The 27,378-nt window shown below is 45.4% G+C and overlaps 1 protein-coding gene across 7 annotated transcripts in view; it reads left to right on the top strand.

Moving 5' to 3' along the window:
- Positions 1–27,378, top strand: part of PLCH2 (phospholipase C eta 2) — a 325,113-nt gene that overhangs the window by 195,425 nt on the left and 102,310 nt on the right. For all 7 annotated transcript variants that reach the window (XM_067472946.1, XM_067472943.1, XM_067472942.1 and 4 more), the window contains exons 6-9: positions 2,122–2,215; positions 18,708–18,911; positions 21,109–21,229; positions 25,138–25,309. In XM_067472946.1, coding sequence (XP_067329047.1) covers positions 2,122–2,215; positions 18,708–18,911; positions 21,109–21,229; positions 25,138–25,309 — 591 coding nt within the window. The remainder of the gene's footprint in view (positions 1–2,121; positions 2,216–18,707; positions 18,912–21,108; positions 21,230–25,137; positions 25,310–27,378) is intronic.

Here is a 27,378-nt window from a genome sequence, read left to right as displayed (position 1 = left end):
TATCTATCTATCTATCTATCTATTGAGCGATCATCTATCTATCTATCTATCTATCTATCTATCTATCTATCTATTACCTATCTATCATCTATCTATCTATCATCTATCTATAATCTATCTATCTATCTATCTATCTATCTATCATCTATCCATGTATCTATCATCTATCTATCATCTATCCATTATCTATCTATCCATCTACCATCTACCCATCTATCTATCTATCTATCTATCTATCCATCCACCCATCTACTTTTACCTCTATCTATCTATCTATCTATCTATCTATCTATCTATCTATCCATCTATCCATCCACCCATCCACCCATCTACTTTTATCTCTATCTATCTATCTTGTGAATCAAGGTGGCCAGTTGAAACTTTCACGCTTAGCTCCAGCAGACAAGAGTTCTTTGTCCCACCCTGGTCATTCCACAGATATATAAACCCACTTTCCTAGTTCCAACAGACCTCATGACCTCTGAGGATGACTACCATAGATGCAGGCAAAACATCAGGAGAGAATGCCTCTAGACCATGGCCATATAGCCCGAAAAAACCTAGAACAGCCCAGTGATTCCGGCCAGGAAAGCTTTCATCAATACAACAAACAGGAGACTTTGTGAAACCGGTTTTTCTGAGGCGAATATGTGGAGCTGCCCTTTTTTGGGAGATTTCTGCTACAAATTTCCACATCCATTCTTCCGAAAGTCGCTCTCCATCTGCTTTTTCACGGTCCGTTGGAGCTTTCAAATGCGTCCTTTTGCACAGATGATCATCATCTTATCTGTGCCTACTGTTTCTCTAAACGAGTTAGCATTGGTTTCTGTGTCACTGGATTATTATTGATCTCCCCGCTGCTTGCAAGGGAGGCAAAATAAATAAATGGTTGCTGCATGGTTTGCTTTGCATTCATGAGCAGCGGGAGGAAGATTATGCGGCCTCCGTTCCTGCGTCCACTCCAATCCAGTGAGGTCCAGCTCCGGAGGATGGAGATGTTGGTTCAGTCCATATTATTGACGGGATTCACACTAATTCACACTATTTGGACTTACTCCTGGATCAATATCACAGTTAGGTTCTGGACTTCAGACTCCGCTTTCTTGGAGGAAGGCTTGCCTGCTCAGAACTGGACATAGAGAAAAGATCCATAGACATTTTAGGGAGAAATGCATGTTTTGCACATTGGGCGGGCAATACCAGCTAGTAGGCCTGGGTAACAACGCAAAAATTTGTTTCTAAAATCGATTTGTATTTGGGGGGTTTTTTTTGTTTCGATATTTAAAATAATTACAAAATTTTCCCTATAAAAAGTTCGGTATTTACGAAATTTCATTAATATTTACAAAATATTTTGTAAAGATGGCGCCCTTTTTTTCCAATATTTTTTCAATATTTTTTTAATTTAATTATTAATTTAGTAGAATAGGGAGGAGAAATTATTATTAAGGAGGGAAGGCAGGCACTCACTCACTCTGGCGGGCCCTCAAGCGCTGCCGCCGAGTCGGGCCCGGCTCCTCTGAAGCAATGCGAAATTGGGAGAAGGGCTCCCCAAAGGCCATCTAGCCCAGCCCTCCACTAAGGAATTGGGAGAACGAAGCACACCCACCGCAAAGCTGAGGAAGGAGGGATGGGCCGCCTTCCTGCTGAGGGTCGCTCGCCCTCTCGCTCGCTTGCTCAGCCGGCGCCTTCCCCGCCCTCTCCTCCTCCTCCTCCTCCTCCTCCTCCTCCTCCTCTTTCAGGCTCTGACTGGCTAAGGAGAGGAGAGAGAGGAGAGCTCCCAGCAAGCATCTCGCCATCTTACGTATTTCCGAAATGGACGGAAATACAAAATTTTTTGGCGCATGCCGTTTCGATATTTAAAAACACTTCCGGGTTTAAAAATAAGTTTTGTAATCGTTTTGTAATTGCTAAAATTAACGAATATTTAACGAATTACAAAATTAACGAACGAAACCGCCCAGGCCTAGTGTTTACATTGGAAAGCCTGATTCTATCAGAACTGACCTTGACTGGTAGGAATGGGAAGGGGAGGGAGAGGGCGCCCATCGCTCGAAAGGATGCAACTCCGGGAAGGATGGCCGTGTTTTACGGGCGCTTTGCTTGTGTCTCCGTCTCCAGATGAGCGACGTCACCAAGGACCACTGCCTGGAGATTATCAATCAGTTTGAACCCTGTCCAGAAAACCGGCAACAAGGCGCTCTCGGGATTGATGGTAAGATTTGCATTGCTTTGATCAGCAGATTGCCTGGACGCCTGGCGACGGGAGATGCTTCCATTGATTGATATTCGCTTCTGCCCAGAATTGGCACCGTTTTCCTGCCAAATTTATCGTTTTTGTCAGTCCCTTAGCAACTTTTCTCTAAGCCAACAAGCGCCCAGATGCTTCCAGATCGAGTCGTGTGAAAAGTAGCACAACAGACCCACAACAGTTAGAAAATCTGGGTTGCTGTGAGTTCTCTGGGATGTATGGCTATGTTCCAGAAGCACTCTCTCCTGACCTTTCACCCACATCTATGGCAGTGATTGATATTCGCTTCTACCCAGAATTGGCACCGTTTTCCTGCCAAATTTATCGTTTTTGTCAGTCCCTTAGCAACTTTCCTCTAAGCCAACAAGCGCCCAGATGCTTCCAGATCGAGTCACGTGAAAAGTAGTACAACAGACCCACAACAGTTAGAAAATCTGGGTTGCTGTGAGTTCTCTGGGCTGTCTGGCTATGTTCCAGAAGCACTCTCTCCTGACCTTTCACCCACATCTATGACAGGCATCCTCGGAGGTTTGTGAGGTCAGGGTGGGAGAAAAAAGACTTGTCTGTTTGAGGCAAGCATGATTGTTCCAGCTAACACCTCCCATGATTCTGGGAATTGTAGTCCACCCACATCCTTATGCATTTCTGAATGGGAGCATTAATTAAAAAAAAATCAAATCAAGAACTGCCATTTTTCTAATAAATAGTGTTACTAATTGACTAAATGATACTACCTAACACCCAAAACAAACAATGCCTTTTTCAAATAACCCGGGCACCGCCGGGTACTCAAACTAGTAAATATCTATATTTTATTTATTTATGTTATTTATTTATTGACAGCTTTTCTATTCCGCCCTTCTCCTCACCCTGCAGGGGACTCAGGGCGGATTACTGTGTACACATATATGACAATTTTTGACATACAAACATATACAGACATACACAGAGGCTATTTAACCTTTTTCTGGCCGCCAGGGGAGCCGTTGCTTTCCTCGTCCATCTGCGACGCTGATGAAGCACTTCCGCATTCCCCGCATGCTTCCCCGCTGGAAGGCTTTGCTGGAGTCTTCTTTATGGCCTCATAAATCATTGACATATGAACATATACAGACATATACAGAGGCTATTTAACCTTTTTCTGGCCGCCAGGGGAGCTGTCGCTTTCCTCGTCCATCTGCGATGCTGATGAAGTACTTCCGCATTCCCCGCATGCTTCCCTACTGGAATGCTTTGCTTTTTCCTGGCCGCCAGGGGAGCTGTCGCTTTCCTCGTCCATCTGCGATTCTGATGAAGTACTTCCGCATTCCCCGCATGCTTCCCTACTGGAATGCTTTGCTTTTTCCTGGCCGCCAGGGGAGCTGTCGCTTTCCTCGTCCATCTGCGATGCTGATGAAGTACTTCCGCATTCCCCGCATGCTTCCCTACTGGAATGCTTTGCTTTTTCCTGGCCGCCAGGGGAGCTGTCGCTTTCCTCGTCCATCTGCGATGCTGATGAAGTACTTCCGCATTCCCCACATGCTTCCCCGCGGGAATGCTTTGCTGGAGTCTTCTTTATGGCCTCATAAATCATTGACATACGAACATATACAGACATACACAGAGGCTATTTAACCTTTTTCTGGCCGCCAGGGGAGCTGTCGCTTTCCTCGTCCATCTGCGATGCTGATGAAGCACTTCCGCATTCCCCGCATGCTTCCCCGCTGGAATGCTTTGCTGGAGTCTTCTTTATGGCCTCATAAATCAGTTAATTTAGCCTCCCCACACTTTAAGGTGGTACCTAATTTCCCTACTTGACAGATGCAACTGACTTTCGGGTTGCAAAGGTCAACAACAGGCTACACACAATTGGTTGGAAACCCACTCCAATCTGGGCTGGCTTCGAACTCATGACCTTTTTGGTCAGAGTGATCTTAATGCAGCTGACACTCCGCCAGCTGCGCCACAATCCCGGTGCATATTTCCAATATCTCCCCATCCATTCCATTTTTTGGAATCAGCAGGCCAAATCCATCCAAAGTTTGCATGCATTCCAAATATGCACAGAAAGAGGGTGAACATTTGAGGTTCCAAAATGTGTGTTGGTCAGTGTTATTTATTCTATTCATTATTTCCAAGCCGATGGGCGAAATGGCGACATTAATTAAACGAGGCAGTGTTGGTTTCTCTGTCTCTCTCTCCTGCGTCCGCACCTCTGACAGAGGAAGCAGAGTTTGATTGCGAAGTGTTCGCTCTCGGCAGCACTTCCTTGCTAACATGGGCGCCATTGGCGTTTCTCCTGCCGTGGAGCATCCAACACTTGGCTCCATCCCTGAGCTGGTTTTACGCAATACGGTCAACGCGTATTATAGAAAAGGCAAAGAATATCTTCCTGACACAGTGACATTTCAAGTCGCTCTCTTGGTTGCCAGATGAGCTGATTACAGTAGCTCCCTAGAATCCTAGAATCCTAGAATCATAGAATCAAAGAGTTGGAAGAGACCTCCAAAGGCCATCCAGTCCAACCCCCTTCTGCCAAGGAGCAGGAATATTGCATTCAAAGCACCCCTGACAGATGGCCATCCAGCCTCTGCTTAAAAGCCTCCAAAGAAGGAGCCTCCACCACACTCCCTCCGGGGAAGGCAGAGAGTTCCACTGCTGAACGGCTCTCACAGTAGGAAGATCATAGAATCCTAGAATCCAAGAGTTGGAGGAGACCTCCTGGGCCATCCTCCAATCCAACCCCATTCTGCCAAGAAGCAGGAATATTGCATTCAAATCACCCCTGACAGATGGCCACCCAGCCTCTGTTTCAAAGCCTCCAAAAAAGGAGCCTCCATCACACTCCCTCCGGGGAAGGCAGAGAGTTCCACTGCTGAACGGTTCTCACAAGTTCTTCCTCATGTTCAGATGGAATCTCCTCTCTTGTAGTTTGAAGCCATTGTTCCATTGCGTCCTAGTCTCCGGGGAAGCAGAAAGGAAGCTTTCTCCCTCCTCCTCCCTATGACTTCCTCTCACATATTTATACATGGCCCTCATCATATCTCCTCTCAGCCTTCTCTTCTTCAGGCTAAACATGCCCAGCTCCTTAGGCCGCTCCTCATAGGGCTTGTTCTCCAGACCCCTGATCTGCTCCCTCCTCCCTGTGGCTTCCTCTCACATATTCATACATGGCCATCATCATATCCCCTCTCAGCCTTCTCTTCTTCAGGCTAAACATGCCCAGCTCCTTAAGCCGCTCCTCATAGGGCTTGTTCTCCAGACCCTAGTCTCCAAGGGAGCAGAAAACAAGCTTGCTCCCTCCTCCCTGTGGCTTCCTCTCACATATCTATACATGGCTCTCATCATGTCTCCTCTCAGTCTTCTCTTCTTCAGGCTAAACATGCCCAGCTCCTTAAGCCGCTCCTCATAGGGCTTGTTCTCCAGACCCCTGATCTGCTCCCTCCTCCCTGTGGCTTCCTCTCACATATCTATACATGGCCCTCATCATGTCTCCTCTCAGTCTTCTCTTCTTCAGGCTAAACATGCCCAGCTCCTTAAGCCGCTCCTCATAGGGCTTGTTCTCCAGACCCCTGATCTGCTCCCTCCTCCCTGTGGCTTCCTCTCACATATCTATACATGGCTCTCATCATGTCTCCTCTCAGTCTTCTCTTCTTCAGGCTAAACATGCCCAGCTCCTTAAGCCGCTCCTCATAGGGCTTGTTCTCCAGACCCCTGATCTGCTCCCTCCTCCCTGTGGCTTCCTCTCACATATTTATACACGGCTCTCATCATGTCTCCTCTCAGCTTTCTCTTCTTCAGGCTAAACACGCCCAGCTCCTTAAGCCGCTCCTCATAGGGCTTGTTTTCCCTATAGCCACAGTATGTTGGAATCAAAAAGTGATATGGTTGGGAGAGACCCCCAGGGCCATCAAGTCCAGCCCCTGTCTAGCACACACAGAATCAAAGCCCTTGATTCTGGGGCATCTAATCACCTCTCAACAAAAGACTGTCCCAGGCACTGCCAGGCCATCAAATGCTAATCAAAGTGGTCAATTGAAACATTCACACCTAGCTCCAGCAGACAAGAGTCCTTTGTCCCACCCCAGCCATTCCACAGATAGATAAACCCATTGTCCTACTTCCAACAGACCTCACTACCTCTGAGGATGCTTGCCAGAGATACAGGTGAAATGTCAAGAGAGAATGCCTCTAGAACATGGCCATATAGCCTGAAAACACCTACAACAACCCAAAGATCCTAGCTTGTGATACATTCACAAAGAAGCTAGAATAACAAATATAGAAATTTTGGCGCCCCCCCCCCCCCCCCCAGCCAATCCCTGATCTATATTTTCTGTTTGTGGTGGGAGTTCTGTGTGCCATATTTGGTTCAGTTCCATCCTTGGTGGAGTTCAGAATGCTCTTTGATTGTAGGTGAACTATACATCCCAGGAACTACAACTCCCAAATGTCAAGGTCTATCTTCCCAAACTCCATCTGGGTTCATATTTGGGCATATTGAGTGCTTGTGCCAAGTTTGGTCTAAATCTTCATTGTTTGAGTCCACAGTGCTCTCTGGGTGCAGGTGAACTACAACTCCAAAACTCAAGGTCAATGCTCACCAAACCCTTCCAGTATTTTCTGTTTGTCGTGGGAGTTCTGTGTGCCATATTTGGTTCAGTTCCATCATTGGTGGAGTTCAGAATACTCTTTGATTGTAGGTGAACTATACATCCCAGTAACTACAACTCCCATATGTCAAGGTCTATTTTCCCCCAAGGGCGCCTCAAGAGGAAGCGCCATATATATATATATATATATATATATATATATATATATATTCTGTTCGTGGTGGGAGTTCTGTGTGTCCTATTTGGTTCAGTTCCATCATTGGTGGAGTTCAGAATACTCTTTGATTGTAGGTGAACTATACATCCCAGTAACTACAACTCCCATATGTCAAGGTCTATTTTCCCCCAAGAGCGCCTCAAGAGGAAGCGCCATATATATATATATATATATTCTGTTCGTCATGGGAGTTCTGTGTGCCCAATTTGGTTCAGTTCCATCATTGGTGGAGTTCAGAATGCTCTTTGATTGTAGGTGAACTATACATCCCAGTAACTACAACTCCCATATGTCAAGGTCTATTTTCCCCCAAGAGTGCCTCAAGAGGAAGCGCCATATATATATATATATATTCTGTTCGTGGTGGGAGTTCTGTGTGTCCTATTTGGTTCAGTTCCATCATTGGTGGAGTTCAGAATGCTCTTTGATTGTAGGTGAACTATACATCCCAGCAACTACAACTCGTATATGTCAAGGTCTGTTTTCCCTAGGTAATTTTCAAGTGTAAGCAAACAGTATTTTGGTCCCGCCCCCCCCCCCCCCCCAACCAATCACTGATCTATATTTTCTGTTCGTTGTCGTGGGAGTTCTGTGTGCCCTATTTGGTTCAGTTCCATCATTGGTGGAGTTCAGAATGCTCCTTGATTGTAGGTGAACTATACATCCCAGTAACTACAACTCGCCTATGTCAAGGTCTCTTTTCCCCCAAGAGCGCCCCTGGGCAACACCAACTCTACCGCGGATGCTTACTCTGCGTATGGGTTGAGCCACCCCTGCCTAAGACCCAAACCCAGCAACTAAATAATTTTCGATATTAAAAACTGACATCTTGCAAATGGTGACAGTTTTGTGTCTGCAGACATCAGTGATTGATATATATATATATATATATATATATATATATATATATATATCTCCCCCAAGGTGAATTCATAGCAGCAATATACTTCAGGTCTGGTTGCTAGGAAGTCGCTAGCAACGAAAATTGACAAAGCTGTCTCATCCCAAGAGCAGTCGCAAAGTCAGGCTGCAAAAACATTTCTGGCAAAGAAGATTAAGAAATGTCTGGACCAAGTGGAACCGAGGAGAACCCAAAGATGCCGCTCGCCCGGCTGAAGACGAAGAAGAAAGTCAATAGCTCATCATTAGGAAGGCCCGGTGGAACATTTCGAAAAGCTTCTGCCTGACTTTCCGGCGAGCCTTGCAAAGCACATTCGGAGCCTCTTTGGAAAGGCTTTGCCTGATGGAAATCCACTCCTCCGTCACCCCGAGTGGGACCATTGCAAGGCCGCGGCTTAAAAAGTTCCAGCAGCTTAAAAGAAATGACTAGGCTAGCTATTAGGACTGGGCGGTTTCGTTCATTAATTTCATAATTCGTTATTAATTCGTATTTAAATTAGCTTACGATCCGATATTGAGCCATGCAGGAATAGTGTGAGGAGTTAAATAGATTCGAAACAATTTTTCAACTTATTTCATAATTGTTTTGAAATTGTTTCGTAATTATTTCCGCATGTCTGGTATTTATTTATTTGTGGTGTCAGAACAACCAGTCAAATTATATTACATTTCTAACAGAAACAAAGCAAACAAGCAGATTACAGAATGTGTGAGTATGAGAGTTGATTAAATGTCCTTTGACCAGTCTCTGTCCCTTGGAGTGCCTCTGGTGTTGCTGCAAGAAGGTCCTCCCTGGTGCATCATGTGGAAGAAGGGCTCAGGGTGCATTGCAGCAGGTGGTCAGTGGTTTGCTCTTCTCCACACTCGCATGTCGTGGACTCCACTTTGTGGCCCCATTTCTTGAGGTTGGCTCTGCATCTCGTGGTACCAGAGCGCAGTCTGTTCAGCGCCTTCCAAGTCGCCCCGTCTTCTGTGTGCCCAGGAGGAGTCTGTCATTGGGTATCAGCTATTGGTTGAGGTTCTGGGTTTGGGCCTGCCACTTTTGGACTCTCGCTTGCTGAGGTGTTCCAGCGAGTGCAAGTTTTGTATGTCTGGTGCAAGTTTTATAGTTGTTGTGTGTTTGATCACACCAACAGTCAACAGCAGAGGGAGAGGGAAGCTTCAGAAGTTCCCCCTGTCCCATTTGGAGGGTTTTTTAAGCATATTTTTTAGCATGTTTGGAGGTTTTTTTAGCATATTGCGCAATCGCGTCCGCCATCAACAAATCGATTCGAAATTTACGAAATTTTGTATATTTCGAAATTTTTAAAAGGAAAATTTCGGAATTCTTTAAAGAAACGAAACGTGATGGACCCCTTAAAAACGAATCGGGTTTAGAAACAATTTTTTCCGTGGTTTCCCAGCCCTGCTAGCTATGTTCAATCTCAGAAGAAATCTTTCTTCAGCTGGACCCGGATCCCTCAAAAAGGCTCCTCGGTTTAATGAGTTCTCTCTGGACCGGGCTGGCGGAAATGCCACGGATGGAGCCGAGGAGCACGTTTTGGAGGCTGCATTGGTTGATCATGGATGCTTCCCTTGTTGTTGTTCATTTGTTCAGTCGTTTCCGACTTCGTGACCTCCTGGATCAGCCCACGCCAGAGCTCCCTGTCAGCCGTCACCACCCCCAGCTCCTTCAAGGATGCCATCCATCCACCTTGCCCTTAGTCAGCCCCTCTACCTTTTACTTCCATTTTCCCAAGCATCATTGTCTTCTCTAGGTGACCTCATGCACCAGCTGACACCAGAGCTCACTGTCAGCCATCACCACCCCCAGCTCCTTCAACGTCAAGGATGCCATCCATCCATCTTGCCCTTGGTCAGCCCCTCTTCTCTTTTCCTTCCATTTTCCCAAACATCATTGTCTTCTCTAGGTGATCTTATGCACCAGCCCACGTCAGAGATTGCTGTAAGCCGTCACCGCCCCCAGCTCCTTCAAGGTCAATCTGGTCACTTCAAAGATACCATCCATCCATCATGCCCTTAGTCAGCCCCTCTTCCCTTTTCCTTCCATTTTCCCCAGCATCCTACTCTTCTCTAAGCTTTCCTGTCTTCTCATGATGTGTTGGCCGTCACCACCCCCAGCTCCTTCAATGTCAATCCATTCACTTCAAGGATGCCATCCATCCACCTTGCCCTGGATCAACCCCTCTTCCCTTTTCCTTCCATTTTCCCCAGCATCATACTCTTCTCTAAGCTTTCCTGTCTTCTCATGATGTGCCAACCGTCACTACCCCCAGCTCCTTCAAGGTCAGTCCAGTCACTTCAAAGATGCCATCTATCCACCTTGCCCTTGGTCGGCCCCTCTTCCCTTTTCCTTCCATTTTCCCAAACATCATTGTCTTCTCTAGGTGACCTCATGTACCAGCCCACGTCAGACTCCCTGTCAGTCGTCACCACCCCCAGCCCCTTCAAGGTCAGTCCAGTCACTTCAAGGATGCCATCCATCCACCTTGCCCTTGGTCGGCCCCTTTTCCCTTTTCCTTCCATTTTCCCAAGCATCATTGTCTTCTCTAGGTGACCTCATGGACCAGCTCATGCCAGAGCTCCCTGTCAGTGGTCACCACCCCCAGCTCCTTCAAGGTCAATCCAGTCACTTCAAGGATGCCATCCATCCACCTTGCTCTTGGTCAGCCCCTTTTCCCTTTTCCTTCCATTTTCCCAAGCATCATTGTCTTCTCTAGGTAACGTCATGGACCAGGCCACACCAGAGCTCCCTGTCCGCCGTCACCGCCCCCAGCTCCTTCAACATCAAGCCAGTCAAGCCAGTCACTTCAAGAATGCCATCCATTCACCTTGCCCTTGGTTGGCCCCTCTTCCCTTTTCCTTCCATTTTCCCAAGCATCATTGTTCCGTGGTCAGTTCTTCCTGTTGCTACCTGATCCTTATACAGATTCCTCAGGAGAGAGACAAGGTGGCTTAGTATGCCCAGACCACCAAGAACTTGCCACAATTTATTATGATCCACACAGTCAAAGGCTTATGTGTAATTGGTAAGAGGGAGTGCTCTGGCATTCCAGTTTACCCAGGTTGCATCTGAACCCAGGAGAAGAAGCTCTGTTAATGGGAATTGGTCATTAACGCTTGGACACTTGGAGACCGAGGGACAAAGTATTGAGCTGGGCTTTAGCACAGCAGGTTAACTGCCAGCTGCAGTAAATCATGCCAACCGAAAGGTTGACAGTTCAAAGCCCGGGTCGGGGCAACACGTAGAAATTAAAGAGTGGCACAAATTATTATTTATTGTCGAAGGCTTTCATGGCCGGAATCACTAAGTTCTTGTGGGTGTTTTCGGGCTATATGGCCATGTTCTAGAGGCATTCTCTCCTGACGTTTCGCCTGCATCTATGGCAAGCATCCTCAGAGGTATTATTTATTATTATTTATTTACAATATTTATAGCCCGCCTTTCTCAGCCATACGGCGACTCAAGGCGGGTTACAGATTGGCACATGAAAGTGCCATTTACTTATTTATTTACTTATTTATTTACTTTATTTGTATACCGCTGTTCTCAGCCCGTAGGCGACTCACAGCGGTTAACAACAAACAGCAAAATACAGTACACGGTAAAAAACAGTAACATCATAACACCTAAACAATCCTATATAATTAACAACAATAGCCATTCACTGGTGTCTCATCACTGAAAACATGATCCAAATCCATCATCCATTGTTCCATTTCTATGTTCCATTACCAGATTGCACTAAATTACTCAGACGCCTGCACAAGCATCCAGGTCTTCACCTTTTTGCGGAATACCATTAGAGATGGTGCTAGTCTAATGTCCGTAGGAAGGGCGTTCCACAGCCGAGGAGCCACCACCGAGAAGGCCCTATCTCTCGTCCCCGCCAGCCGAGCTTGAGAAGCAGGCGGGATCGAGAGTAGCCCCCCCCCCCCCGAAGATCTTAGGGTCCTGGTGGGCTGATAGGTCGAGATACGTTCGGATAGGTAGGTTGGGCCAGAACCGTTTAAAGGCCAATGCCAGCACTTTGAATTGAGCCCGGTAGCAAATCGGCAGCCAGTGGAGCTGGTGCAGCAGAGGAGTTGTATGCTCCCTGCGCTCCGCTCCTGTTAGTATCATGGCTGCCAAGCGTTGGACTAATTGGAGCTTCCGAGCTGTCTTCAAAGGCAACCCCACGTAGAGAGCGTTGCAGTAGTCAAGACGGGATGCAACCAGAGCGTGGACTACCGTGGCCAAGTCAGACTTCCCAAGGTACGAGCACAGCTGGCGCACGAGTTTTAATTGTGCAAATGCTCCCCTGGTCACCATTAAAAGCAATCAACATTTCAATATAAAACAAAAATAAAAACCGGTAAAGCATATAATCACGGGTGTCATCCTGTTAAAAACGTTATCCAGTAACATCATCTGGCCAATCTGTGTTCATCATTCTTAGTTCCGCGTTAACTATTCTGTTGCATTCTCAAAAGCTTGCTCAAAGAGCCAGGTCTTTGCTTTTTTTCAGGAAGTCAGGAGGGAAGGGCCAATCTAATTTCCCTGGGGAGGGAGTTCCATAGCTGGGGGGCCACCACTGGGAAGGCCGTGTCCTTCGTCTCTGCCAGTCGCACTTACGAGGCAGGCGGGATCGAGAGCAGGGCCTCCCCAGACGATCTTAAGCTCCTAGATGGTTCATAGGAGGAGATACGTTCGGACAGGTATGCTGGTCCGGAATCGTTTAGGGCTCTGCCACCACTTTGAATTGTGCTCGGTAGCAAATTGGCAGCCAGTGGAGCTGACACAACAGAAGAGTAGTGTGTTTCCCTGAGCGCCACTCCTGTTAGTAACCTGGTTGCCACCTGTAAAGAAGCGTTAATCCCACCGCTTGTCAACAAAATTATAAAGAAGCGTTAATCCCACCGCTTGTCAACAATATTATGTGAGGAAGTATTAATCTTCTTTATAGCCACTAATATTCTGTGAGGAACCTTCTTTTAGATATCAATTAAGCTGCCACCAATATGTTTAGAGACGCTGGTTTAGGTCTCTGTTTATCTTTAGTTGTGTTGTGAGGTGACTTTGGTAGTGTGGAATGCACCAAGCATGACAGCAATCGAGGAGGCAGGTTTGAAATATAAAGAGAACAAGTTTTATTGTTAACAGAATGTAATTGTTGCAGTTTTGAGAATTTGAACTTGGCACAAGGCTTGATGTTACAAAATGGCTGGTTTGAGATACATGCTTCTGATGATACAATTCTACAAACTTCTTCTTAGTGAAGTGCTTATACTACTTCAGAGTTCCCTATTGTGAATGTCCACACTGTTTGCCCTATACTCGGAACAAACCACTGATCACCAGTCTTTCCTTACTGGCAATCCTGAAGACCCCCTCTGTTAGATTCTTTTAACCTAAGCAATCTAACAAGGTAACACCTTCAGCTCTCTTGCTGAAGAAATATTCACAAATTCTAGGAACTACTGAATTCTCACAGCTTCACAACAGAGCCCTAACTGGCTATCCTCTTCCCCGGGTCTCTTCCACCGGACTGAACTACTTTTCCCAGAGTCCTTTCTTGACTCTGCTATTTCCCAGAGCCCTTAACTGGCTCTGCTCTTTTCCGGGTCTCCTCCACCGGACTGGAGCTTAACTGCCACTTTCAAACCTTTTACTCCTTTAGCTCCGCCCACCTCCTCTGCTGCCTTGTCTTGTCACCATGGTAACCTATCCCTCACAGCTAGGCCATGGAAATAAATGTAATACATAAATGCAGTTTAAACACAGTACATTAAACACTCTATAATAAACATTTCTCTACACCTTCCCCCCCAGAAAAATATTTTTGCATATTTCTTAATCCTAGAATAGCAAAAATAATCCCACATATCATTTAACAATAAATACATATACACCAATTCTGAAAGGGAAACATATTAGGGTTAAATACATTTCAATTACACATACATACAAACCTTTAACCTACGACATTCCAGTATCATCTATGGATGTGGTATCAAAGTCTCACATTTTTATACTTATACATATATTTGTAAATATTTATTGCCTATTGCAAAACGTATATACCTACCACACTTTATTATAATGGGATTATATCTTATATCTATGGTATGAAACATATACAGTTCACCACTGTAATAACATCCTATATTTTATAAGTCTATAATAAAACAGTATACCCATTTGGTTTAAATATTACACTATACTATTTTATACTATATTACACATACATTACCTTTATACATTAACATATATAATTGACCTTCTACCTAGTCTGGTTAATTTATAAGACATTTATCTATATATCATACCACAACTTTTCTCCATACATATGGTCTCAATTTGTTAATAGCCCACACAATAGTTAAACTCCCACATTTGATCATTGACATAGATGTCTTAGTGTCCAATGTCCCATGGTTCAAACACAACCTCAGTTGTATTGGACCAACTGTCTACAGCAATGTCTCTTTATGATGATCTTTTAGCTTCTTTCTTCCACTTCTTCGTTTCTTCTTTTTAGGTTTCTTCTTTTGTCTCTTGATGTCTTTTCGATTACCTGGAGATATGGTTTTCTTCCTCACACGATGTCTGCAAGTCTTTTCTCCTCTTCTTTTTTGTTGCTGGGGTATCTTCTTTTAATCTAACCTTCCAATTATCAGGAACAGTTCTGTTTCCATCGACTTTCAGGGCTTGAACAATGGCTTGCTTCCATGAAGCATCAGGTTGTAGTGAATAATCTGGAATTCCTCTAGCATCTTTTCTTGGCACTGAAGAGAATTCACTGTCATTAGAAGAACGAACACGAATATTGTCCTTCTTCATGGCAAGCTCATCACTGCTATCTGGACAAACTTCTAAAGCTAGAAATTGCAGCTTTTTCTTTTTATCACCACCATTACAGTCTGCGTACATCAGCTCTCCTGACAGTCCATCAGCTCGGCCTCCACTCTCTCCTTCCTCTCCGTTCAAGGATAAAGGAGATCTTTCTTCCGACACATGGCCAAATCTTCTTTTTCTGTTCACTTTCTCTTCAGATGTATGGATCTTTGTTTCACAGAAGACCCCTGGATATTCTGAACTCGCATCAGCTCCTACTGTCACATCCAGAGTTTGTTTTCCTTTAGCTTTCTCTTTTACTTTTATTTTATTGTTTTTGTCGAAAAGTTCGGCTGAGGTAATTTCTTTATGTGGAGCTGAAGGAAATACATCTTTTAAGGTCAAGGATTCCTCTTTCTCCTCAGAGTTTATCACTTGTCTTTCCAGATCTATTGTTTCTATACTCTCTTCACAGGTTCTCAAATAAACAGCCACTGGAATCGGCTCTGCTGCAGGGCTTGTTCCTCGTTTGCATGGTCTCTCCTGGCTGTACACTTCTGACTTTATATTTGGAACACCATCTTCAGCAATAAATCTATAGGGTTGTTCTTTTGCTCTTTGTTCCTGTTGAATTTCTTTGACTCCTCCTGTCTTCTTAATAAGCTCAGCCACTGTAGCGCTGGTTTCTGGACTCTCGTCCCCATCTTGTTGTATGGCAAAACACAGGGCTTTCTGTTCAGGGCTTTCATTGTTACATTCTTTCTCCCCACACGCCATCTTACAGAATTTAATCTCCTCAGCCAAATCATTCCCAATTAAACATTGGTATGGTATGTCAGGACTGACTGCAAAATCCCACACACCCTTCCATCCTTCATATTGTATTGGCAAAGTCACGACCGCTGTCGGAATCGCAGGACCTAAGCCTTTTAATCTTACTTCAGAGGTTGGCTGCTGAAATCTCTGAGGTATTATTTCGGGATGCACTATGCATATTTCGGAACCTGTATCTCGAAGTCCTTTCCTGTCTTTGTTATCAATAGAAATGGTTTCTAAATAGTCCTTAGATGGGCTGCCTGACAGGATGAACAAACATTGTTTCTCTCCAGGCTCTGAGCTTGAACTCTCCTTTGCAACAGTAACCGGTTCTGCCTTTGGTGTTTCTTTCATTTTATTTATAAAGAGGGTTGTTTTCTCATTCCTTAACAGAGGACATTGATATTTTATATGATCCAATTTTCCACATTGATAGCACCGACGTTTTACCTCAGGAGCAGTTGGTCTTATTACACTCTGCCTCCTATAGGTGGTGTCTTCTAAGTCAGCACCCTTTTCTTGCTGTGGGCGCGTTTGTTGTGAATAAAATGGCTGCCTGTTTGTTCTTTTGTCCCCTGGCAGATCTTCCCTTTTAAATCCTTCTTTCAAGGTTGTTATTTGATCTGCCATACCCGCTGCCTCTACAATCGTGGATGGCTTGCGATCTTGAATCACCCAACGAATTTCATAAGGAACTAATTGGAAAAATTGTTCCAATTTCAAAAGTTCCCTCAGCTGTTGATAATCTTCTACCTCAGACGTCTTTATCCAACTATCGAACAGTTGAGACAATCTAGAGGCCACCTGAGCAAAACTTTGTGTTTTATCTTTCTTCAACGTCCTGAACTTAAATCTATAATATTCAGGAGTCAATCTATATTCCTGTTGAACCTGTTTCTTAAACAGATCATAGTCTCTACAAGACTCCTCCGGCATCTGTCCATAAATCTGCAAAAGTTTCCCACTTATCTGTGGCCTAAGGTATGTCATCCATTTTTCCTTAGCCACTCCAAAATCACGACAACATCTTTCAAAAGATATTAGGAATTTCTCTGGACAATCCTCCTTGGTATATTTTGGGAATTTCTTCATCAAATCTGGGGTATCCCCTCCAGATCTCCCTTCCTGAACATCACTGGATGTTTGAGACAAAGCCAATCTTTGTTTCTCTAGCTCAAACTCCATTCTCTTCAATTCTAACTCCTGTTCTAATTCTCTCACTCTTTGTCTTTCTTCCATCTCCAGTTCTCTCTCTCTTTGTCTTTCCTCAAATTCTCTTTGTTTCGCCTCTCTCTCCATCTCCAATCGTTTCATCTCTAATCGTTTTTCCTCCATTTCCAGCTTGTATTTATAAGCCATTTCTGTCATAGGCACTGGCTCTGTCTCTGACTCAGAGCTCGAGCTTTCCCCTTGGTCTCCCTCTCTTTCCTCAGCCAGCTTTCTCTGCCGCCTGGTAGCCATGTTTTCAACAACTTTTACCTCACAACTTATTTTAAAATTAAACTTAAGGCACTCGATTAGTTGTTACACGAATCCCGTCGTCTGCCACCAAATTATGTAAAGAAGCGTTAATCCCACCGCTTGTCAACAAAATTATAAAGAAGCGTTAATCCCACCGCTTGTCAACAATATTATGTGAGGAAGTATTAATCTTCTTTATAGCCACTAATATTCTGTGAGGAACCTTCTTTTAGATATCAATTAAGCTGCCACCAATATGTTTAGAGACGCTGGTTTAGGTCTCTGTTTATCTTTAGTTGTGTTGTGAGGTGACTTTGGTAGTGTGGAATGCACCAAGCATGACAGCAATCGAGGAGGCAGGTTTGAAATATAAAGAGAACAAGTTTTATTGTTAACAGAATGTAATTGTTGCAGTTTTGAGAATTTGAACTTGGCACAAGGCTTGATGTTACAAAATGGCTGGTTTGAGATACATGCTTCTGATGATACAATTCTACAAACTTCTTCTTAGTGAAGTGCTTATACTACTTCAGAGTTCCCTATTGTGAATGTCCACACTGTTTGCCCTATACTCGGAACAAACCACTGATCACCAGTCTTTCCTTACTGGCAATCCTGAAGACCCCCTCTGTTAGATTCTTTTAACCTAAGCAATCTAACAAGGTAACACCTTCAGCTCTCTTGCTGAAGAAATATTCACAAATTCTAGGAACTACTGAATTCTCACAGCTTCACAACAGAGCCCTAACTGGCTATCCTCTTCCCCGGGTCTCTTCCACCGGACTGAACTACTTTTCCCAGAGTCCTTTCTTGACTCTGCTATTTCCCAGAGCCCTTAACTGGCTCTGCTCTTTTCCGGGTCTCCTCCACCGGACTGGAGCTTAACTGCCACTTTCAAACCTTTTACTCCTTTAGCTCCGCCCACCTCCTCTGCTGCCTTGTCTTGTCACCATGGTAACCTATCCCTCACAGCTAGGCCATGGAAATAAATGTAATACATAAATGCAGTTTAAACACAGTACATTAAACACTCTATAATAAACATTTCTCTACACCACCATTTGGACAATTTGAAACTTCTGAACAGTCTTCAAAGGCAGCCCCACGTAGAGCGCGTTGCAGTAGTCTATAGAGGGATGTAACCAGAGCATGGACTACCGTGGCCAAGGTACGGGCACAGCTGGCGCACAAGTTTTAACTGTGCAAATGCTCCCCTGGTCACCGCCAAAACTTGGGGTTGCAAGCTCAGCGATGAGTCCAGGGTCACACCCAAGCGGATGTGATCCTGGACTCATCGCTGGGCTTGCAACCCCAAGTTTGGGGGGGTTGTAAGCCCATCCAACACTCGGGTTCTTTCACCACAAACTCTGAAGCAGAAGTATCAGATTTGTGACCCTCCAGATGTTTGGGCCTCCAGCTCACAGAAGCCCCTATTGCCAGCTTGTCCAGTGGCCAGAAATTCTGAGAGCTAATGTCCAAAATGCCTGGAGGACCACAAGTTTGTCATCGCTGCTCAGAAGTATAGATTAGAAGGAGAAATATGAAGTCGCCCAGTGAGACTTAGGACCAGATGCAGAATCGAATGCAAGTCTCACTCGGTATGAATCCATCACCATGACCCAGCGTCCCATTTACCTGATCTTCTCCCCACAGGATTCACCAACTACATGCGCAGTCCTGCTGGGGACATTTTCAATCCGGAGCATTACCACGTCAACCAGGACATGACGCAGCCTTTGAGTCACTACTTCATCACCTCTTCCCATAACACCTACCTCATGGGAGACCAGCTGATGTCCCAATCCAGAGTTGACATGTACGCGTGGGTTCTCCAGTCCGGATGCCGCTGTGTAGAAGGTAAGGGTCCCGTCACAAATCAGGGATAGACCCTCTTGGGAGACAGGTGGACTCCTCACCTCTGACCGCAGATCAGGAAGGGCAGAGGACTGTGTAGTGCACTCCTGTGCCCACAAAGAAATACAGTGTCCATTCCAGGACCACCTGCAATCAGTGAAAACCCATGAAGTAGGGATGCTTTTAATATTTATACATTATTTTATATATTATTTTCCTACCCGCACATTCCTACCCGCCTTCCGGCCCATCTCAAGGGCACCTGCCTGCCTCCCTGGCCTCCACAGACCCCTGCAGAGCCTCCGGAGCCACGCAGGCAGCAACAGGCCTCAGGCTGCCTCATTTCTGGGGTCTGTGAAAAATATGTTCAAAACTTTTCGAAACTTTAGAGACTTACAAATCCTTCCTTAATGGTTTGAAAGTGTTATTTCCTATTTCATTGGGTGATTTTTGCTTTGAAAGTAGTTCTTTTACGCCAGAAGCGAGGGGAGAGGAAAGGTAGGAAATCCATCCAGTCTGGTTTAAAATGCTTCCCAGGCTGGAGACCAGAAGCGAGGGGAGAATAAAAGCAGGAAATTAATACAGTTTGGTTTAAAATGCTTCCCAGGCTGGAGACCAGAAGCGAGGGGAGAGGAAAGGCAGGAAATTCATCCAGTCTGGTTTAAAACGCTTCCCAGGCTGGAGACCAGAAGCGAGGGGAGAGGAAAGGCAGGAAATTCATCCAGTCTGGTTTAAAACGCTTCCCAGGCTCGAGACCAGAAGCGAGGGGAGAGGAAAGGCAGGAAATCCATCCAGTCTGGTTTAAAATACTTCCCAGGCTTGAGACCAGAAATGAGGGGAGAGGAAAGGCAGGAAATTCATCCAGTCTGGTTTGAAATGCTTCCCAGGTTCGAGACCAGAAGTGAGGGGAGTAGAAAGGCAGGAAATCCATCCAGTCTGGTATAAAACGCTTCCCGGGCTTGAGAAGAGAAGCGAGGGGAGAAGAAAGGCGCGATATTCATCCAGTCTGGTTTAAAACGCTTGCCGGGCTCGAGACCAGAAGCGGGGGGAGAGGAAAGGCAGGAAATCCATCCAGTCTGGTTTAAAACGCTTCCCGGGCTTGAGAAGAGAAGCGAGGGGAGAAGAAAGGTGCGATACTCATCCAGTCTGGTTTAAAACGCTTGCCGGGCTCGAGACCAGAAGCGAGGGGAGAGGAAAGGCAGGAAATCCATCCAGTCTGGTTTAAAATACTTCCCAGGCTTGAGACCAGAAACGAGGGGAGAGGAAAGGCAGGAAATTCATCCAGTCTGGTTTGAAATGCTTCCCAGGTTCGAGACCAGAAGTGAGGGGAGTAGAAAGGCAGGAAATCCATCCAGTCTGGTTCAAAACGCTTCCCGGGCTTGAGAAGAGAAGCGAGGGGAGAAGAAAGGCGCGATATTCATCCAGTCTGGTTTAAAACGCTTGCCGGGCTCGAGACCAGAAGCGAGGGGAGAGGAAAGGCAGGAAATCCATCCAGTCTGGTTTAAAACGCTTCCCAGGCTGGAGACCAGAAGCGAGGGGAGAGGAAAGGCAGGAAATTCATCCAGTCTGGTGTAAGACGCTTCCCAGGCTTGAGACCAGAAGCGAGGGGAGAGGAAAGGCAGGATTGAGACCATAATTTCCAACTTCGTAACAGAAATGGCGGAAAAAGCTTCAGAAGGGCAAAGGGACTTCCGCTTTCCTTAAAAACATCAAAATCGCTTCAAAAAGCAAATCTTTCCAAATTTATTCTGAATTACGAAGATTCCGGCCGAACCTAACCATGCCTACTAGACATGATCTGAGTGGTGGACCTCTCAGTCAGGGAGTTCTACGCAGAGTTGCCTATTACTTCCCAAGAAGTTTCCTTCAACCATTGGTTCCTGCCTTCAGTCTGCAAGTTTGCTGCCCGTTTGTGTAAATCTGTTGGGAATACAAGACATCTCATAGGCTCTCCAAGCTGAGATCGAAGACAGGACAATGACTTTTCCTGTGCTACTTGTATTCCTGGTGGGGAAGCTCACCGTTATCACCAGTCTTGAATCAGTGATAACAACAGATTTTCTCAATCAGGAAATATGCCTTAACCAAGTTCTCAATTCCTTCGTTGCGTCTTTTTTCAGAAATCATTTCCAGCTCGCAAAGTATAGGATTTGGATCTGAAACCCAAATGTACTCCCATTCTCTTTGTCTTGCCTTGCAGTTGATTGTTGGGATGGTCCGGATGGTGAACCCATTGTCCACCACGGCTACACGCTGACCTCCAAGATACTTTTCAAAGACGTGATTGAAACCATCAACAAGTATGCCTTTATCCGGAGCGAGTATGTATTCCTATGGATTCTTCATTTAAATTAAGTTGGTTTAATTGCATTATTTGTATTGTGATGCTTGGGAATGTCTGATATGAGGAGGGAATGGGGACAGTTAACTTTCCCATGTTGGGAATTGCCAAACCTTTTATTATAATAATAATAATAATAATAATAATAATAATAATAATAATATACTTTATTTATATTCCGCTCTATCTCCCCGAGGGGAGTCAGCAGATTGCAGTATCCACCAATATAGGCAAACATTCAATGTCTTTAATACAGCGAAATAACACAATTTCACACAATACACAGACAAAGGTACAGGCTTCCCCTTTCATCCCCAGCTTCTGGAAGAGGTTCTCAACTCTGACCATGGGGAGGTGCTCTTTTTCGATTTCAATTCTGAGGAGCCTAATGTTTGTAGATGCCTCCTGGTCCTAATTGCCAGCATGGCTGCATGCGTACCTTCCCACCGAGGTGTATCTATCTATCAAATTTGCATATTTTTGAACTGCTAGGTTGACAGGAGCTAGGGCTAACAGTGGGAGCTCACCTTGACTCATGGCTTCAAAACACCAACCTTTAGGTCAACAGTTCAACAATTCAACAGTTTAACCCGTAGTGCCACCGCAGCTCCTGCAATAATAATAATAATAATAATAATAATAATAATAATAATAATAATATAGGTCCAGCATATAGATCTCGTTTGCTGTGACATACTGTGTTTTGTATCAGTAAAGTTATTATTATTATTTATCTTCTGCCCTATCTCCCTGAGGAGACTCAGAGCGGATTTCAGCATATATACAAACACAAACACAGGCAAACATTCATTGCCCTGATACAATGAAACAAAGATACACAGACAAAGGCAAAGGCTTCCCCTTTCATTTCTGGCTTTTGGAGGCAGAGCTCATCTCTGGCTCTGAGGGAGGTGTTTATCTCTATTTATCTCGCGTGGCCAGCCCCTGTTTGCCTTCCTGCTGAGGCGGTTCCTATTTATCTACTCACATTTTCATGTTTTCAAACTGCTAGGTTGGCAGGAGCTGGGCTAACAGCAGGAGCTCACCCTGTCCCAGGGATTCGAACTGCCAACCTTCAGGTCACAAGGGTTTAACCCATGATTACCATCATTATTATTGTCATCATCATTAGTGCATAGGGTAGAAGATCCCTGGACAAGGCTCAATTCAATGAAAAGGGGATCCTGGGCTGGAGGTCATCAATCCATTGGTGTCACTGAGTCCTGCATTTCCTGATGGACATCTGTTAATTATTTCCTTGTGCTTTGTACCAGCAAGAGTAGATCTTTGATGAATATAATGCAGGCAATGCGTAGCATATTTTATTGGGGTGTGTGTGTGTGTAGCGGGGGGGACGTCACAATCTGAAACCGTGCTAACCGAATGTCGAGGGCCAATTTGCCTTTCTTTGCCGCTCACCTTGACTCCCCTTCCTCCCAAAGCCATATTGATGCGCTTCAAGCTGTACGTGACGTTTTGGGCGCCTAAGCCTGGAGAATCTAAAAATAGATCCCGAAAACCCAAATAAAGCCTGAGGTTTGATTGATTGGCTGGCAAAGTCTGTCCTCCGCAATGTGACGCCAGGAGTGGCTGGATCTTCTGAAATGACTCTTCTCTGACACAACGTCCTTCTTTGGATGGGTCTGGGTTCCTATTTGGAATATTTTGTCTGAAAGGCATCCAAGACCTTGGGAGATGCTCCAGTCAGAATACAGTGTGCTTCTAATTTGATGCTGCTGCTATAATAATAATAATAATAATAATAATAATAATAAATAATTGATAATAATAATAATAATTGATAATAATAATAATAATAACAACAACAAAACAACAATAATAGATGATAATAATAATAGATAATAATTGATGATGATGATGATGATGATGATAAAGAAGGCTCTCCATGGACAGTTCCTGGGAAAAATTGAGAGCGAAATGGACAAAGAAAAAACATGGCTGTGGCTCACAAATGGAATTCTGAAAAAGGAGACGAAAGGAGGGCCTGATCCTGGCAGCCCAAGAACAAGCCATTCGAACCAAGGCCATCCAAGCCAGATTTGAAAAGTCGACAACAGATCCCAATTGTAGACTCTGCAAGGAAGCAGGCGAAACCACAGATCCCATCCTTAGCTGCTGCAAGAAGATCACCAGACAGACTCCAAGCTGAGGCACAACACAGTTGCTCCAGTGATCCATTGGAACGTGTGCCACAAACACCATCAAAGCAAGAATTGAAGAGTCAACAGCAGATCCCAAGTGTAGACTCTGCAAAGAACCAAGGCCATCCAAACCAGAATTAAAAAGTCGACAACAGATCCCAAGTGTAGACTCTGCAAGGAAGCAGGCGAAACCACAGATCCCATCCTTAGCTACTGCAAGAAGATCGCCAGACAGACTCCAAGCTGAGGCACAACACGGTTGCTCCAGTGATCCATCGGAACGTGTGCCACAAACACCATCAAAGCAAGAATTGTAAAGTCGACCACAGATCCAAGTGTAGACTGCAAAGAAGCAGCACATCTTCAGCTGCTGCAAGGAGATCACATAGACGGACTACAAGCAGAGGCACAACACCCTTGCTCAGATGATCCATTGGAACTTGCGCCACAAATGCCATCAAAGCAAGAATTGAAAAGTTGACGACAGATCCCAAGTGTAGATTCTGCAAGGAAGCAGGCGAAACAATAGATCCCATCCTCAGCTGCTGCAAGAAGATCGCGCAGACAGACAGACCCTGCAAAGAAGCAGCACATCCTCAGGTGCTGCAAGAAGATCACACAGACAGACTCCAAGCAGAGGCACAACACCCTTGCTCAGATGATGCATTGGAACTTGCGCCACAAATGCCATCAAAGCAAGAATTGAAAACTCGACGGCAGATCCCAAGTGTAGACTCTGCAAAGAAGCAGCACATCCTCAGCTGCTGCAAGAAGATCGCGCAGACAGACTCCAAGCAGAGGCACAACACCCTTGCTCAGATGATGCATTGGAACTTGTGCCACAAATGCCATCAAAGCAAGAATTGAAAACTCGACGGCAGATCCCAAGTGTAGACTCTGCAAAGAAGCAGCACATCCTCAGGTGCTGCAAGAAGATCACACAGACAGACTCCAAGCAGAGGCACAACACCCTTGCTCAGGTGATGCACTGGAACTTGTGCCACAAACGTCATCAAAGCAAGAATTGAAAAGTCGACGACAGATCCCAAGTGTAGACTCTGCAAGGAAGCAGATGAAACAATAGATGACATCCTCAGCTGCTGCAAGAAGATCGCGCAGACAGACTCCAAGCAGAGGCACAACACCCTTGCTCAGATGATGCATTGGAACTTGCGCCACAAATGCCATCAAAGCAAGAATTGAAAACTCGACGGCAGATCCCAAGTGTAGACTCTGCAAAGAAGCAGCACATCCTCAGGTGCTGCAAGAAGATCACGCAGACAGACTCCAAGCAGAGGCACAACACCCTTGCTCAGGTGATGCACTGGAACTTGTGCCACAAACGTCATCAAAGCAAGAATTGAAAAGTCGACGACAGATCCCAAGTGTAGACTCTGCAAGGAAGCAGATGAAACAATAGATGACATCCTCAGCTGCTGCAAGAAGATCGCGCAGACAGACTCCAAGCAGAGGCACAACACCCTTGCTCAGATGATCCACTGGAACCTGTGCCATACATACCATCTTCCTGTGAACACTGGCCACATGACCTTGGAGGTGTCTATGGACAACTCTGGCTCTTCGGCTTAGAAATGGAAATGAGCACCACACCCCAGAATCAGACATGACTGGATTTAATGTCAGGACAATGAATGTGTATGTGTGGGCGCATTAAGGAAAATATGAAGTCATAACGATGTCTTGCTTGTTTGTTCCCCCCAACCAGATACCCGGTCATTTTGTCCATTGAGAATCACTGCAGCGTCGCCCAGCAGAAAAAGATGGCCCAGTATCTCACTGAAGTTTTGGGGGACAAGCTGGACCTGTCTTCCGTGAGGAATGAAGATCCCACAAAACTGCCTTCCCCGGAGAATTTGAAAGGGAAAATCTTGGTCAAGGTAAGGAAATATTCATTGCCCACACACAACTATTATTATTATTTTACTGATACAAAAACACAGTATGGCCCAGCAAACGAGATAGGCAGTGTTCCCTCGCTACTTCGCGGTTCACTTTTCACGGACTCGCTGTTTCGCGGGTTTTTGAAAATATTAATAAAAATATTAAATATTAAATATTTACGTCCAGTGTTGAGGTGTTCCAGCGAGTCTCTGTAGATCTAAGAAAACTATTTTTTTATTTAAGTCGTTGATGTGCTGGCTGATACCCAAACAGGGGATGAGCTGGAGATGTCTCTGCCTTGGTCCTTTCACTATTGGCTGCCACTTCCCGGCGGATGTCAGGTGGTGCAAGACCAGCCAAACAGTGTAGTTTCTCCAGTGGTGTAGGGCGCAGACACCCCGTGATTATGCGGCATGTCTCATTAAGAGCCACATCCACTGCTTTAGTGTGGTGAGATGTGTTCCACACTGGGCAAGCATACTCAGCTGCAGAGTAGCACAGCGCAAGGGGAAATGTCTTCACTGTGTCTGGTTGTGATCCCCAGGTTGTGCCAGTCAGCTTTCGTATGATATTGTTTCTAGCACCCACTTTTTGCTTGATGTTCAGGCAGTGCTTCCTGTAGGTCAGAGCACGGTCCAAGGTGACTCCCAGGTATTTGGGTGCACTGCAATGCTCCAGTGGGATTTCTTCCCAGGTCATAATCCTCAGAGCTCAGGATGCTTCTCTGTTCTTGAGATGAAAGGCACATGTCTGTGTTTTAGATGGATTAGGGATCAGCTGGTTTCCCCTGTAATAGGCAGTAAGGGCACCTAGAGCTTCGGGGAGCTTCTGTTCAACCATCTCAAAGCTCCCTGCTTGAGCGGTAATGGCATGATCATCAGCATAGATGAAGCTCTCTGTCCCTTCTGGCAGTGGCTGGTCATTTGTGTAGATGTTGAACATGGATGGAGCAAGCACGCTCCCGAGGCAGGCCATTCTTCTGTTTCCACCATCTGCTTCTCTGGCCCTGGAACTCAACAAAAAAGCTCCTGTTTTGTAGCAGGTTTCCTATGAGGCGGGTGAGGTGGTCGTCCTTTGTGATATGATACATTTTTCTCAGGAGGAGGCGGTGGTAATAATCATAATATTACTAATCTATTAATATTCCTAAGAGTGGCAAAGGTGAGTTTCTGCTGCGGGTGTCGGTTTGTGGAGGCTGCAGCCAGTGCAGACTGCCAAAGATGTCTTTGTTATTTTTGGTCTAAATAAATAACCGTGTTTGACTGTGTCTGACCTCCGGTGTCTCTCTGGACTCCTCCGAATGTCAATCAACATCTAATGCCATGTAGCGTGAAGCTTTGAAATGAGCCTCAGGTGAGTCTCAGGCTGGCGGCTAGCTTTGTCCCTTCCCTCTCCTCTTTCTCTCCTCGGTTCCTGCTGGCTGGGGTCCATCTCCTCATTTGGTGTGCAACTTGTCTCCGGCTGAGATGCTGCCTTGCAGTAGGCGGAAAGACATTCTTTACCATCTCATCCTCCAATGTGACATGGGCATCCTTTGCCACCAATCCCACATGCACTCCACATTGGAGAAACAGGGCAATCTCTGAGAATACAATTATAATGTATGGAACAATCACAAACAAAGTAAAAAACTTGGCATTATACTAAATGTTCTTTGACCAGAATCTGGCCACTTGGAGTGCATCTGGTGTCGCTGTGAGAAGGTCCTCGATTGTGCATGTGCCAGGGCTCAGACCGCATTGTAGTAAGTGGTCTGTGGTTTGCTCTTCTCCACATTCAAACGTCATGGACTCCACTTGGTAGCCCCATTTCTTAGCTCTGCATCTCGTGGTGCTAAAGTGCAGCCTGTTCAGCACTTTCCAAGTCATCCAGCCTTCTGTGTCTGGGAGTGTCTCCTCCGGTCTCAGCCACTGATTGAGGTTCTGGGTTTTGACCTGCCTCTTTTGGACTCTCGCTTGCTAAGGTGTTCCTATGAGTATCTCTGTAGATCTTAGGAAACTATTCCTTGACTTAAGGCATTGGCTTGCTGGCTGATATCCAAACAGAGGATGGGCCGGAGATGTCA

The sequence above is a fragment of the Anolis sagrei genome, chromosome 13 (assembly GCF_037176765.1).
Source record: "Anolis sagrei isolate rAnoSag1 chromosome 13, rAnoSag1.mat, whole genome shotgun sequence".
Classification (NCBI taxonomy): domain Eukaryota; kingdom Metazoa; phylum Chordata; class Lepidosauria; order Squamata; family Dactyloidae; genus Anolis; species Anolis sagrei.
Note: the sequence above shows the minus strand (reverse complement) of the source record. Positions and strands in the feature narration are given on the sequence as shown.